Raw genomic sequence first — 14,144 nt, 5'->3', positions numbered from 1 at the left:
AATACTGTCCACTGGTGAAGGACAGTGCTGTTGTTGCAGGGGTCTGGGAGCCTTTCTGTTGGTTCAGAAGCCCTGAAGAAGGATTTTCTTGTTGTATGTTTACAGAAATCCTGGGAGAGGGCTTTGCTAATGTGTTCAGGGGTTCTAGGACTGTTCTACAGACAGAGGATGAATTCATGAAGGGACTGGCAATGTATCTTATGGCCTTGCTAAGCCTTGTCTCCCCAGGAACTAAGATTGCTGAGAACTTGCCTCGTGTCAAGATGAAGAAAAGACCTCCATTTGGGTATTAAGTGCTGTGTTTAAACTTGATGTAACTCTGGGGTAGATTCAATTGTGATCCAGGGGTTTTGACCTTATGTTTGGAAACTAATCTCCATTTGAGAAGAGGAGCTTTGTGGTGGACTTAATTAAGGTATAGCCTAGGGGTGGAGAAGTATTTAGAACAGAGACTTTGTAATTGATTGAATGATTGGAAGGTCCTGGGGTGGAGTAGTACTTGGAGATTATTTAATCACATTTAGTAAATGCTGTATTTGGAATGATGTCATGTTTTGATCTTCTCTGTTCTTGGTTGGTCACTGAATAAAATGGAGAGCACCTATGCTGGTATTCTGAACCTTGGGAAGTTGCCTTTCCTTGGCATTACATTACAGTAGGTTAGTAACTTTCTTGAGTACATCAATTCTGGTTCCAGGTACAGAATACCTGCAGGTACTCTGAAGTGGAGAAAATAGGCTTCTCCCATCAACATGCATCAGGTACTCCAGAAGATGACTCACTAACTAACCCTCTTCATCCCCTCCACAGGACATTGGCAGCTGGCAGACACTGCTTTGCCTGCTCCCAGAACTGGGCCTTCATTGGCCATTATAGGTACTGTCCCCATTTTACAGATGAGAAAATTGAGACTCAGTGATTTTCCCCAAATGACATAGCTAATAAATGTCTTCTTTGAAATCCATGATCAATGCTACTTCCCATTCTTCCATTCTACCTCGGAGAAAGTAATTGGGGGGAAGTGGTGGAAATTAAGCCAAGTCTTTATGGGTAGGTAGTCTTTAGTTAGGCAGGAGGAGAGGCAAGGGATTAGAGAGGGAGGGTAGTCTATGCTGTTTCCCAGAGATGGGAAACTGCAAGGTACAGTTGGAGGACAGTGAGTAGATGGGTCTTTTTAAAACAGAGGATTCATGTAGCAAAGTAATGGTAAATAAATCTAGAAGGATCCAGAAGGCACCTTAAAAATCATCTCATCCAACCCCTTTATTTTATAGATGAAGAAATTGAGGGCTACAAAGATGGACCAGTGGGTACCAATGAACAAAGACAATCTCCAAAGTCAATATGCTACAACAGAGAAATTGGTAGTATATTGTAAAAGGTCTCAAATGCCAGACCTTTTGTACCTCATCCTGACTGAGGTTTGGAAGGCAAGATAAACTCTTGGTACGTGTGGAAACAGGATACAAGCTAAGGATGTTACTTGGCAGGGAGCCCTTCAGTAGCAGAATCAGATTGAGAGGGTTGTGACAGTAGATCTGAGTTTTACATGTCACTTTTGGGTGACATTCCTTGTTTCTCAAATGTCTCTTTCACAGTGAAAAATGAGAAAAATTATGTCATTGATGCTTTAGGGCAGGGATTATTAACCTTGGGTCCATGAGCTTTAAAAAAAAATACTTTTAAATTATTTAAAAAATATTTAAAATATTTTGATCACTATAATTTTCTTTATTATTTATGATAGATTATTTAATATATGTATACCCTTCTGAGAAAGGCTCCATAGGTTTCAACAGACTGCCAAAGGGGCCCAAGACAGAAACAAGGTTAAGAACCCTGACATTTCATTGTGGGGGGAGGGTCCTCTGGCTTACAATCCTGGTTATTTGTCCTTATTTTCTGTATAGGATTTTATTAGGAATTTAAATCTCAGATCATCACCATATAACAATAATAATAGCACCACATTCCTTCTATTATCTGGCAGCTTTAGCTATACACCCCAAATATAAACAAACAAAAAAATAAGGTCTCTGCTTTAAGCAACCCAAATAGATGCCAGAAAGTTCCTACATGAAAGCTCATATGGTTGACTCATGGGGAAACATAAAAGACTTAGGCTAAAACCTGTTTACTCTGTATTTACACAAAATTTTAACAAGGGTGAAGATCTCATTTCTAATCTTCCATTAGATTAGCAGCAACAAATTAGAAGGAGAGGGAGAGCTGCTCAAGGCAAGCAAGCTAACATGATAGTGAAGGAAAAAACTGTACCAAGAATATACAATCAACAACCCCATATTCCTCAATGGTTCCAGAGAAGACTCCTTATTGCAGAAGAGGATGATCACTGCTGTTCATGACAGAGGTTTGTCACTCTGTCATCAAGAAAAGGTTCCAGTATATTCCCCGTGCTTTCTTTTAGGAGTATGTAATATATTTTATGCCAGGAAAGGCGGCTTATGTTTGTCCAGGAGCTGCAGTGGGTTGAAAGGCAGTTGAGTGTCCACACCAAGTCCAGCATGGATGGTGAGGCCTTTGGAGTAGAGGGTTAGTTACTGGAATGGCTGGAAACTGGTCCAGGTCAAAAAAACAGCAGGTTTAACCTTCTGTGCTGACTAATATTAGGACTAAGCCCATGAGTGGTCAGAAAAACAGCAGGTTAAACCTTCTGTGCTGATCGGTATTAGGATTGAGCCCCTGGGTACTTTCAATCTGAGAGACAAAGTGATATGCAATGTGGAGGAGAGGAGAGGAAAGGAGGGAGGGGAAGAGAAGAGAGGGGTACAGGAGAAGATAGGAGGGCAGGGGAGATGAGGGGAAAGGGGTGAGAAGATAGAGGGGGAGAGGAAGGAAAGGGAAGTGAGAAGAAAGAAAATTTATTGTGTTTCAAAAAGAGTTCCATCAAAAATGAATAAAATGAAACTTGATTGAATGCTTGACGGAATACTTTCATTTACTACAGTTACTTGGGAAAAAATCACTTAGGTGGAACTCCAAAGGAGCCAATTAAATGAAGGGTTATGGTAATAATGCTATGTTCCCTTTTAACTGCCTTGCCAACAGGAGGTAGGTAGAACAGTATGATTATCTTTTTTATATGTAAGGAAACTGAGGCATAGAGAAGGCAAATTATTTGCCCAAGATCCCAAGTCTAATGTGATTTTCTCTGTATTTCTAATACCCAGCCAAGTGTTTTGCACATAGGAGGCACCTGATAAACATGTATTAGATTGCCAATCAACAAGCATTTCTTCAGTGCCTACTGTGTGCCAGCATTGGGGATACACTCTCAGAAAGTTTACATCCTAATAGTTGAGAACAGATTAAAAATTCTGAGGACAATAACCATGTTTTATTAATTTTTTAAAATATTCTTTGGTGCCTAACCCTGCACACACAGTAGCTTCACAATAAGTGGTTACTGAATTGAACCTAAGTCTCTTGATTCCCAGCTGGTTTTGTTTTCCATTGGAACATGCTAACCCCCTGTTTTTTATGATGTGGATTTTTGTTGTAAATATTATTGGTGCCTTTTGTCTTTATAGCACTATCTTTCATTATTGTTCACCTTTATGTTAGTATGGTCATCATACAAAATGTTCCACTGATTTTGTTTATTTGTCTACACATCCATTTATACAAGTCTTCCTAAGTTTGTTTTCTTTCTAATTTTTTTTCATTTTCAAATGCTTTACCTTCTGATTTACATCATTCATTTCCGCCAGATTTTGAGTTACAAATTTTCTCCCCATTTTTCCCCTACCCACCACCCCAAAATAGCAGTCCCACAGGATATCCCCTCCTCCAACCTGCTCTCTCCCATACCCCCTTCAACTTTTCCAGTAGGGCATGGTGTATCTCTATGCCCCAGTACCTGTATATCTTATTCTCAATTACATATAGAATAATATATATTTTAAACATTTGATTTTAAAACTTTGAATTCCAGATTCATTCCCTTCCTCCCTAGTCACCTACCCTTACTGGAAAGATAAGCAGTTCAGTATAGGTTGTACATTTGTAGCTAATGCAAAACATTAACATAGTTGATAGTCCCTTTTCAAAAGTGTGTGCTTCCAACTTCCCTCCCCCACAGCCTGCCCTCCCTTCCATCATCCCCCTTCTCATTCCCTTCCCCCCTACTCTCCTATAAGGTGAGATACCTTATTTAGTGTGTATGTCATTCCCTCCCTGAGCAAAATTCAATGAGAATAAGGTTGACCCATTCCCTTTTGCCTTCCTATTCTTCCACTCCATTGTAACCATTTTCCCTTGCTTCTATATGAGATAGTTTACCCCATTCTGTCTCTCCCCATCTCCTCTCATTATATTCCTCTCTCCCTTCTTAATTTCACCTTTTAAGTATCATCCCTTCCTATTAAATTGGTCCTGTGCCCTCTATCTGTGTATACCTGTAAACATATATAACTCATATTCACATATGTATTCATATGCCTTTATACCCTCTGATATAGACAGATATATTTCTATTTCTTTCAACTATTTTCATACTGAGAAAAGTTTTATCAGTTACAATTATCATTTTTCCATGTAGGAATGTAAATAGTTCGACTTTGATAAGTTCCTTATGATTTCTTTTCCCTGTTTACTTTCTCATGCTTCTCTTGCTTCTCGTATCTGAATGTCAAATTTTCTATTCAACTCTGGTTTTTTTCTTCAAGAATACTTGAAAGTCCTCTATTCCACTGAATGCCCATATTTTCCCCTGAAATATGATACTCAGTTTTGCTGGGTAGGTGATTCTTGGTTTTAATCCCAGCTCCTTTGACCTCCAGAATATCATATTCCAAGCCCTTCAATCTCTCAGTGTAGATTCTGATTGTGTTTCCACAATATTCAAATTGTTTCTTCCTGGCTGCTTGTTATTTTCCTCAGTCAGGCTGTTGACTCTTATTTCATAATTTTCTTGCATCGTTCTCATTTCTCTTCACAATTTTTCCTCCACTTCTCTTATCTGCTTTTTAAGGTACTCTATGGCCTGTAACCAGCTCATACTTTCCTTGGAAGCTTTTGGTGCAGGAGTTCTGACTTCACTGTCTTCCTCCTGCTCCATGCTTTGATCCTTTTTGTCCCCAAAATAGGAGTCTAATGTTGGATTCTTCTGTTTTGCTTCCTTTGCCTGCTCATTTTGCCACTCAATTACTTGACTTTTGGGCTTTTTGCCACAGTAGGACTCTGCTACCAGACAGGGGAGCTTCGTACCAAATGCTGGGGTTTTCTCAGCTGCTGGAGGTATTAGTTGGATGCCCTCTCTGAAGCCTCCACATGCTCGGGCAAGCTGGTCACACAGGACCTCCACTCTAGACCGCAATCCAGATCCATGGAAGTTAAAGCAAGAGCGATTACCCCTCAGACTGGTCACTTGGTCCCCCTACACTCTGCTCACCAGGAGAAGCTGCCATGTGGCACTGCCGAGGTATCTCAGTGGCTTCTTGCCCTGGGGGAAAAGCTGATGCTCTCCCAACTACTGGTCCCAAAGTCCACACTGCACTGACCTCTCACTTTGTCCGCATCTATGTGTTAATAATGTTGGAGGCGGCCACAGCTGCTGGTGAGCTGGAGGGACTCCAGCTGTTGGGTGGTCAGGCCTGCCCTGGGGCTAAAACCTCTGGCTCATGGGGGCCTGGGTTGGGCTCCCAGAGTTCTGTGCTGGCCAATTCCTGACGGCCTGCCAGGCTGTCCACAGCGGGAGGTCAGCTTCTCGGTGTCATTTTGTGGGTTCTGTAGCTCCAAAGTTTGTTCAGAGTCCCCTTTTACATGAATTGGGGAAGGTGGAAGCTGGAGCCGCAGGGAGGTCCTGTTTCTACTCTGCCATCTTGACTCCCTCAGAGTCCCCTTTTACCTGGATTGGAGGTGGTGAGACCTAAATTTTTTCTTATTTATCATTTCTTCCAGTATATTCCACTATATTCATATATTCCACTTTCTTCAGCCATTCTCCAATCAGTGGACCCTTACACTGTATATTTAGTTTGGTTTTTATTAGTACAAACAGTGCTGTCATAAATATTTTGTTTCACATGGGACCTCTATGTTTTCTGCCTCCTTGGGGTATATGCCCAGCATTGGGATCTCTGAGTCAAAATCTATATTGTTTTTCAAAGTTTGTGTGGAAAGACCTCCTTGTAGGACTTTCCGTGCTTATCAGTTATGGACCACAAAACCTGAAGGGTGAGAATAGCTTAAAACCTACTTGATTTAATGTATGCTTAGAAGGAGCTGTGTAATGGTAATGTAGTTTTGAACTTGAAGATCCCTTTTGTGTTGGCAAAAGTAGCAGGTACTTAAACACTTATTAACTGATCAAGCCTCTGATTGGGGGAACAGAAGGTATGAACTCCTGCCCCTTGTTACTTACATAACAGGAAGTTGGTTGAAGGAAGTGAAGTAGGTAATACTGTGTATATAAGAAAAGCCCCAGAGAGGCACAGTCAGAATTTCTTTGAGACCGAGATCTGGTGGCAGAACAGCTACAGAAGAATGGAGAACTGAGTCCTGAAAACTTGTCTTGCTGGAGCTTCTTCTGAACAGGAGCCAGGAGCCCAGGTGACTGAAGCATGGCTGGGATGCTGAGACTTTGTTTTCGAGACTTTGTTTATGGCTTGGTTGAGCCTCGAATTCCTTGGAGCAGAAATGGTGAGAGATCTGACATGGACCAGACCCTGTGAACGCCAGTGTGGAGCAGGACCTCCCCAGAGAGCTGGTCAAGGAACTAGGAGCTATCTGCCATTGAATCCAGGTAGAATCTGGGGCCATGGAAGGGGATCCAGGGAATCTGAGAACAGGCCCCAAGTCAAGATGAAGAAAAGACCTCTCCTTGGGTACTGAGTAATTATGTAATTATAGTTTACTAGTGACCTAAGGGGTGGAAGATTTTATGTATAATACTTAGTAAGACTTTACTGAATAAGTGACTGATTTTACTTTGAGTACTTTGACTATTGTTCCTGATAAGTGACTGATTGAGTTAATTAAGACTTTGCCCCAAGACTGGAAGACTTTGACTCTGTACTTTGATACTAATGATAAGTGATTAATTGAATTAACTTAAGAGTGACTATTTTACTTTGAGACTATGTTGTAAATATTGTGATTTTCTGTGATAAGTTGAAACATGGTGAATGCTGTATTTTTAAATATGCTGTGCCTTGATTTTCCATGGATGTTTTGATTTTGTTATGGAGTAAGTAGAGTGATCACTATAGTGAGTAATCAGAACCTTTAAAAAGCTGTTCACAGTAGCAGTTCTTCTGGAAAGCTTATGTGCATGGCATTACAAGCTGCCTGCCTCTTATGCAGCCACAATCCAGATTTCCTGTGGTCAGTGGTACACTGCTAGGCCACCTACTTGCTGCTCCTGACCCTTATTCCTGGTTGGCTACTGCTGACCCAATTTAATCTGCAGTCTTTCAGAGGTCACAGATGCTTTTAAATTTTAGCCCCAGCCAAATAGAATCAGACTATAGGATCCCTGAAATCTCTTCCAGCTCAGAGAGGGGATTCTATGAAATAATTTTTTGGATCATATGTGGCTTTGGCTCATCTGTTCCCTGGGTCTCCTGTTAGTCTGGCCTTTGGAGAGTTGAGTGAATTGCTAATCTGTGACATGGGCCAAAGAGGCACATTTCAAGCCATCAGAAAAAATAGACATTGTGTCATCCCTCTCAGGAAGTGTGGTTCATAATGGGTAAATACATGCTTGCAACATGGTGCATGTGGAGTTAAATTACAATGTCAGTCAGTCATCAGCCCCTCAGTTGCCATGGGTTAGCTGTCTGTATGCGGTATTCAGCCCCTAAAAAGGAGGGAGTCTTCAGGTCTCCATTCAGAATATATACTCTCTGATCCAATCCACCCTCATCCCATGAATCTTTTTGTACATCGTTCTATCTGCTATGGAATTCTAAATCCAGAAGTAAGTATCCACATATCAGAGAGGCTGATACAATGGATCCTTTGCCAGTCATCCAATCAAACTCCTTCTCTTTATAAGTAATTTCAGGCAACAAGGAATAATAATAATTTTTACCTAGGTCTTTAAAATTTTACATATATTTTCACATTTAAGCCTCACAACACCCTCGAGGTAGGTGGTATGCCTAATTTACCGATGTATAAATTGAGATTTAGTGATTTGCCTATGGTTGCATAGTTAGCAGGTGGGACAGGGTAGGGGGAAGGTAAGTGAGGTTCAAACCCAAGTCTTCCTGACTCCCAAACCCTGTCCATGGTGCCTTAGTGTCTCCTGGGAGCCTAACTCAGTGTTAGCATTGAGGAGTGGAAGGGGTAGAGAGAACAAGAGAAGTTCTTGGGCTCTGCCCTCAGCAACCTGGGGAAACAGGGAATGTGCACATAAAACAGAAAACCAATTCTGAAATATCTGGTTGTGAAAGAGGCATTTAGAGAAGTAAGCGTGGGCCCAAAGAGCCAGGAAGGTCTCTGATTAAGACGGCACCATGAACTGGACCAAGAGGAGTGTTCTACATCCCAGTGACTGACATTGGCTGTCTCTATTCATTCCTTTTGATGAGGCCAAAGTCTTTCCCCAATAACGACCATTGAATTTTCTTGGAATCATAGACTGTGACTTGAAAGATCATCTCACCTACACTTACCCTCTTGCAAATGATGAAGCTGTGGCCCACAGAGCTGAAGTCACTTACCCAGCTAATTAGAGGCTTTAATACTCAGGCTTCCAAACTTTATGTTTCTACCAGGTCACTCTGCCTTTTTTCACCAAGTCATTCTCTACATAAGAAGTGTTCAAAAACAACCCAGAATAACACCTCCTAAGGTTAAATTAGGCCTTGTGATTTTATTCATAGGGTTATATTTGTGTCAGATGAAAAATCTTATTTTTTTGTTTCACACAAGCTTTAGGGATTTGATTTGTAGGATACACACACTGTTTTTGGGTTCATAGGATTATAGAATCTCCTGAGTTGGAAAAGACTCCAGAGGCCATCTAGTCCAACTTATACCTGCACATGAATATTCTGTATAGTATCCCTAACAAGTGACTCTCCAGCTTTTGTCAGAAGACATCTAGTCAGAGAACCAAAGGCAAGCTGTTGTGGGAAAAATGCTGACCTTAGAGTCAGGAAGATCTGGCATCAAATCTTGCTTCAGGTATTTACTAACTGTGTGACTTGGGCAGGTCACTTCATTTTTTTGAACCTCAATTTCCTCATTTGTAAAATGGACTAGAAAACCTCAACACTCCCTTTCAGCTCTAAATTTATGATCCTGTGTTTCCTTACATTAAAACTAAATCTCTCAGAAACTTCCACTGACTGCTCCTGGTTCTGCTCTCTGAGGCTAGGCAGAATAGATCTTTTCCATATGAGAAAGAAGACTCAATGAGCCTTCACTGGATGTCATCTTGGAAGGTAGTTGCTAGTGGAGGTGCCTCAGGGATCTGCCTCTAGCCCTATTAATTTAATCTTTTTATCAGTGACTGGGCCATAAAGTCATAGATGGTGAGCTTATCAGATTTGCAGGTGGAAACAAAACTGAGAGGGGTACCTAACACCTGAGATGACTGAAATCCCAAAAGATCTTGACTGGCTAAAACACTGCACTGAATCTATTATGATAAGATAATAATGGATAAATGTAAAGTCTTTCACTTGGGTTCAAAAGGATCAACTTTATGGGGCTCTTTTCAAGATCCAATAGAAATATTGGCTCTTTCTTGAAGCTTTTTCCTAATTCCTCTAAAGTATGCCTTCTCAAAATCTGTATTGAATTGTGTTTATATCCCTTTCCTATGGCACTATGTCACACTCTACTGGTTTTGTTCTTCATCTGGTTTTTTAGTTCCCCTTAAGGGAAAGGGCTGTGTGTCATTCTTTGTCTCCTACATGCAAAATAAATTTATGTACAGTGTCTTGTACATAATATGATCTTAATAAATGTTTGTGATTTGATGGGGAGACAATCTGAATCTAGATTAGAGTCAGCAGAACTAGGTTTAAATGCTGTTTCTTATACTGCTGCCACTGTTGCTTTGGGCAAGTCATTTAACCTACCTTCCGTCTGTATGATCCTGTGTCATTCTGCCTGTGGTCTTGCTACCTTCTGTTCTTGGTGAAAACTGTAGAAAAAGGAGGCCACCATTGAGAGAGATAAGAATACTTCAAGTCAGGGTTCTAGGGGCATCAATGATGGCCCTCTGGTTGAGTTGCCCTGATAGGACCTTTAATCTGGTATTCTGTAATAATGAGTTAAGGGAAGGTTTGTGGGAAGGCATAGGAGTAAACCTTCATACATTTTATCTCATAAATCAAAGCTATCCCCTGGACATCCTTAAGTTCCCTTTAATCCCTGTCTCAGAACTGCCACCTAGATATCTGAGATATTTACCTAAACTTTCTTGAATCTTTTTTTTTTTTTTTATCAAAATCTGCCTTCTGATCTGCTCCCTGAATTGTATACTTGTGTCTCTAGACATTGGGCAGGGCTGACTCTATACGTAACACAAAAGATGGCTGCCTACCCGATGGATTTTAAGAGAGCCAGCAAACTCCCAATATATCACAAGCCAGTAAGTAACTGATAAATTCTACCACTAGTAACTAAAGTTTCTGTGGAGAAGTCTTGCCTTCAAACTTCTCCCATAAAATCCAAATGACTCTGGTAGAACTTACCCAGTCTTTTATACTCAAGCGTGAAGAAATTAATTAAATTACTATTCTTGAGAGTTTCCTCATCTGTAAAATGAGCTTGATACTCCAGTATCTTTGCCAAGAAAACTCCAAATGGGGTCACGAAAGAGTTAGAAACAATCTGAAAAAATGACTAAACAACAGCATTCTTGACAAAGACATAAGGGCAGTATAAGGGTTTCGGGGTGAAGTGAAGACCACTTATAAAAGGAGAAGGTGTGGGGCAGCTAGGTGGCACAGTGAATAGAGCACCGGCCCTGGAGTCAGAAGAACCTGAGTTCAAATCTGGCCACAGACACTTAATGCAAAAACTAGCCATGTGACCTTGGGCAAGTCACTTAACCCCAACTACCCTCCAAAAAGCAAAAAATAAAAATAGAAGGTGTGAAGAAAAGGGAGGAAAGGAGGGACAGAAGACAAATTTGGGTAACTTCAAAGTTTTGCCAGTGGCTAGCCCCTGCCTTGAGAGTTTTGAAGGCTCCTAATGAATCATCATCTAGGGTGGAAGAAGGAAAGCTTTTTGGAGAAACAGAGCTCCGAGTTGGACAATCCTCTATGATAGGTCTCATTTCTCAATCTGCTTGAGGAGCAGAGGCACAGACTGGGAGTTGAACTTCAGTCCTTTACTCTTCTCTCAGTGGGGCTCACTCCTGACTCCCCAGACCTCCTTCATCCATCTCCAGCAGCTTCCTCACCCGGGAAGATCTTTCCACACCTGAGGTCTCTTCCTCTGATGGGCTGTTTCCTTGTGGGACTTCCAGTTTAAGGAAAAGTCCCCAGCCACATTCACTCTTTCGTTCCTCACTCTTCAGACTTTCTTCTCCAGCATACTTCCCTTCTCCAGCTTCCTTTTATGCATTGCTGTCCCGCATTAGAATGCAAGCTTCTCTGGGCGGTGAGGTAGTGCAGTGAATAGAGCACCAGCCCTGAAGTCAGGAGAACCTGAGTTCAAATCCGGCCTCAGATACTTAACACAAAAACTAGCCATGTGACCTTGGGCAAGTCACTTAATCCCAATTGCCCTCCAGAAAAAAAAAAGAATGCAAGCTTCTCGAGGGCAGAGATGGTCTTCTTTTTGCTTCTATTTGTATGATTCTTGACTTGACATTTTTTCCAGACACAGCCATTATGTTCATAGGATCATAGAATCCTTGATTTGTTCTTCTTGACTGTATTTACTTGTTACAAGGGAGGGTTTCTATTTGATTGCAGGGAGTAGGGGAAATTAGTGGATAATGACAGAAGTAAGTTACAAAAGGAAAGAAAAGTGCATCAATTAAACATTAAAAATACACAGAAAAATAGATTCATGATGGAGAGAGATGTCTACATCCAGAGAAAGAACTAGAAAGAACTGAGTTTGTATCCAGATTGAAGCAAACTACCTGATCTTTTTCCTTTTCTTGTTTGGTTTTATTTCTTCTTCACCATTTTTCATTCCATCTGATACAGTCTGTCTTTATAACCTGACTAATGTCTAATGTGAAAGTATTTACAGATCCTATACTTGACTGTATGCCACCATGGGGGGGGAGGGGAGGGAGTGGGACAGAATGTGAAACTCAAGGAATTGTGGAATTGAATTTTGTAAACTAAAAGTAAACAAACAAATTAATAAAAAAAATACACAGAATAAAGTTCAGGAGACATAAATAGAGCAAGTGTGTTGCTACTGTCACATATGTATTTATCAGAAACAAACTATACGTACAACAGAAGTTCATGGTTTCCTGTACAATCTTTTTAAAAAAATTCTTTGATTATAGAACTGTTCATATTTGTGGTTGATTAGTTAAATTCATAATTTAAAAAGAAAATTTTAGAAAGCTCTGAAAGAATCTAGGAACAAAACTAGATAGGTTTGGGCAAGGTATAATCATTCTGGTGTTGTTCAGTCATTTCTGACACTCTTTGTGATTTCATTTGGAATTTTCTTGCCAAAGATACTGAGGTTCCTTCTCCAGCTCATTTTACAGATGGGGAAACTGAGCCCACAGGGATAAAGTGGTCACACCTAGGTCACATAGAGAGTAAGTGACAGAGCTGGGGTTCAATTCAGGTCCTTTGTAAATCTTGGGCTCTTTCTACTGGGCCCTGATCATGCGTGTGTGTATGCATGTGTGTGTGCATGTGCACACATGTGCATGTGTGTAAGATGGTGCCCTTTGGCAGTCTATAGAAACCTCTGGACCTTTTCCCAGAATAATAAAATACATATGTTTACAAAGAAAACAAAACAACCTGAAATACAGTTATCAGAATATTAAAAAAATCCAAAACAGAACAGACCCCCCAAACCAAGTTTATAGAGTTCTGGTAGTATAACCCCTGACAGTAAGATTAAGAACCCTTGATAGTGTAATCCCTGCAACATGAAGAGTCCATCAGGCTTACTCTTTTATTTCTCCCAGTGATATGTTCATTTTAATGGAAGACAAAATCCAGGACAACAATGTCTCTAACAGTGGAATCAGATGCCTGCCAGAATGATAACAGATTTAGATGTAGGTCCTCAGTCACACCATATAGAAGCTGTCTACTCTGTTCCTCCATAAAAAGACCAGTTTTGTGTCTGCTGTTCCCAACTGCCCCCATTCACAGACATAGAGATACGCCATCTCAAGATAGTCTAAATGGGAGGGTAGAGGCTGAATTGCAACCATTACATTTCTTTTAGGTCCTAGGGCCATGGCCATGAGCTAGTGCAATGATATCCTTAGGTGGTCCTGTCACCCCAAACTTCTCTTTGACAGATTTTATCCAGCAAGGTAGAGAGACATGGGATAAGGGGAAGGGGACACTAAACCCGGGTTCTGGCTTTGGCTTTGTCACTGTTCTTGGAGATCTTGGAAAAGTTACTTTACTCTAGGACTCAGTTTCTGTCTCATAAAATGAAAGGGGCAGCCTGGATGATCTCTTAAGTTCCCATTCTGGCTTTAACATTCTGTGAATGTATGTGGCATTGAACTGGGGAAAAGGAAGGAGAGCAAGTGAGGCATATATGAGTGTGTGTGTGTGTGTGTGTGTGTGTGTGTGTGTGTGTGTGTGTGAAAAAGATAGAGGCAACAAACATGATGGAGTAAAAGAAGTCTGACTTAGGAATCCTGAGCTCTGGGTTCTAATCCCAGCATTGCCCCTAACTTGCTAGGACACTTTTTATCATCAGGAATCCCTTCTTGAAGTTCAGTTACCCTCAATGAGGTCATATGGTGAGCTATTTTAACAAACATTTTAAGGGTGGATGATTTTATGCATGTCTAAGCAGACCAGATCACCTTATAGTGAAGTACTAAGAGAAGATGGGTGGGCATCATAGATAAATTTCATTGACTTAATTTTCTTAGGTATGACCTTGACCTCAAAAATCTCTAACTTTCCTAATTATCAAAAGTCATGACTATCTAAAACTTTCTTGACATGTTATTGTGAGGCATTACATTCTTATTTCCC

At 40.7% G+C, this 14,144-nt stretch overlaps 1 protein-coding gene across 3 annotated transcripts in view; it reads left to right on the top strand.

The window, feature by feature from the left end:
• Positions 1 to 14,144, top strand: part of STEAP3 (STEAP3 metalloreductase) — a 71,545-nt gene that overhangs the window by 36,924 nt on the left and 20,477 nt on the right. Inside the window, exon 1 of one of the 3 annotated variants that reach the window (XM_069067766.1) lies at positions 5,963 to 6,766. The exons of the other annotated variants lie outside the window; for them this stretch is intronic. Within the exon in view, the coding sequence (XP_068923867.1) occupies positions 6,625 to 6,766 (142 nt within the window). The 5' untranslated portion in view covers positions 5,963 to 6,624. Of the gene's footprint in view, positions 1 to 5,962; positions 6,767 to 14,144 lie in introns of those variants that run through there. 3 annotated transcript variants of the gene reach the window in all.

The sequence above is a fragment of the Petaurus breviceps genome, unplaced genomic scaffold (assembly GCF_028583685.1).
Source record: "Petaurus breviceps papuanus isolate PSGF00001 unplaced genomic scaffold, PetGlider_PUasm1.0 90752, whole genome shotgun sequence".
NCBI lineage: Eukaryota > Metazoa > Chordata > Mammalia > Diprotodontia > Petauridae > Petaurus > Petaurus breviceps.
Note: the sequence above shows the minus strand (reverse complement) of the source record. Positions and strands in the feature narration are given on the sequence as shown.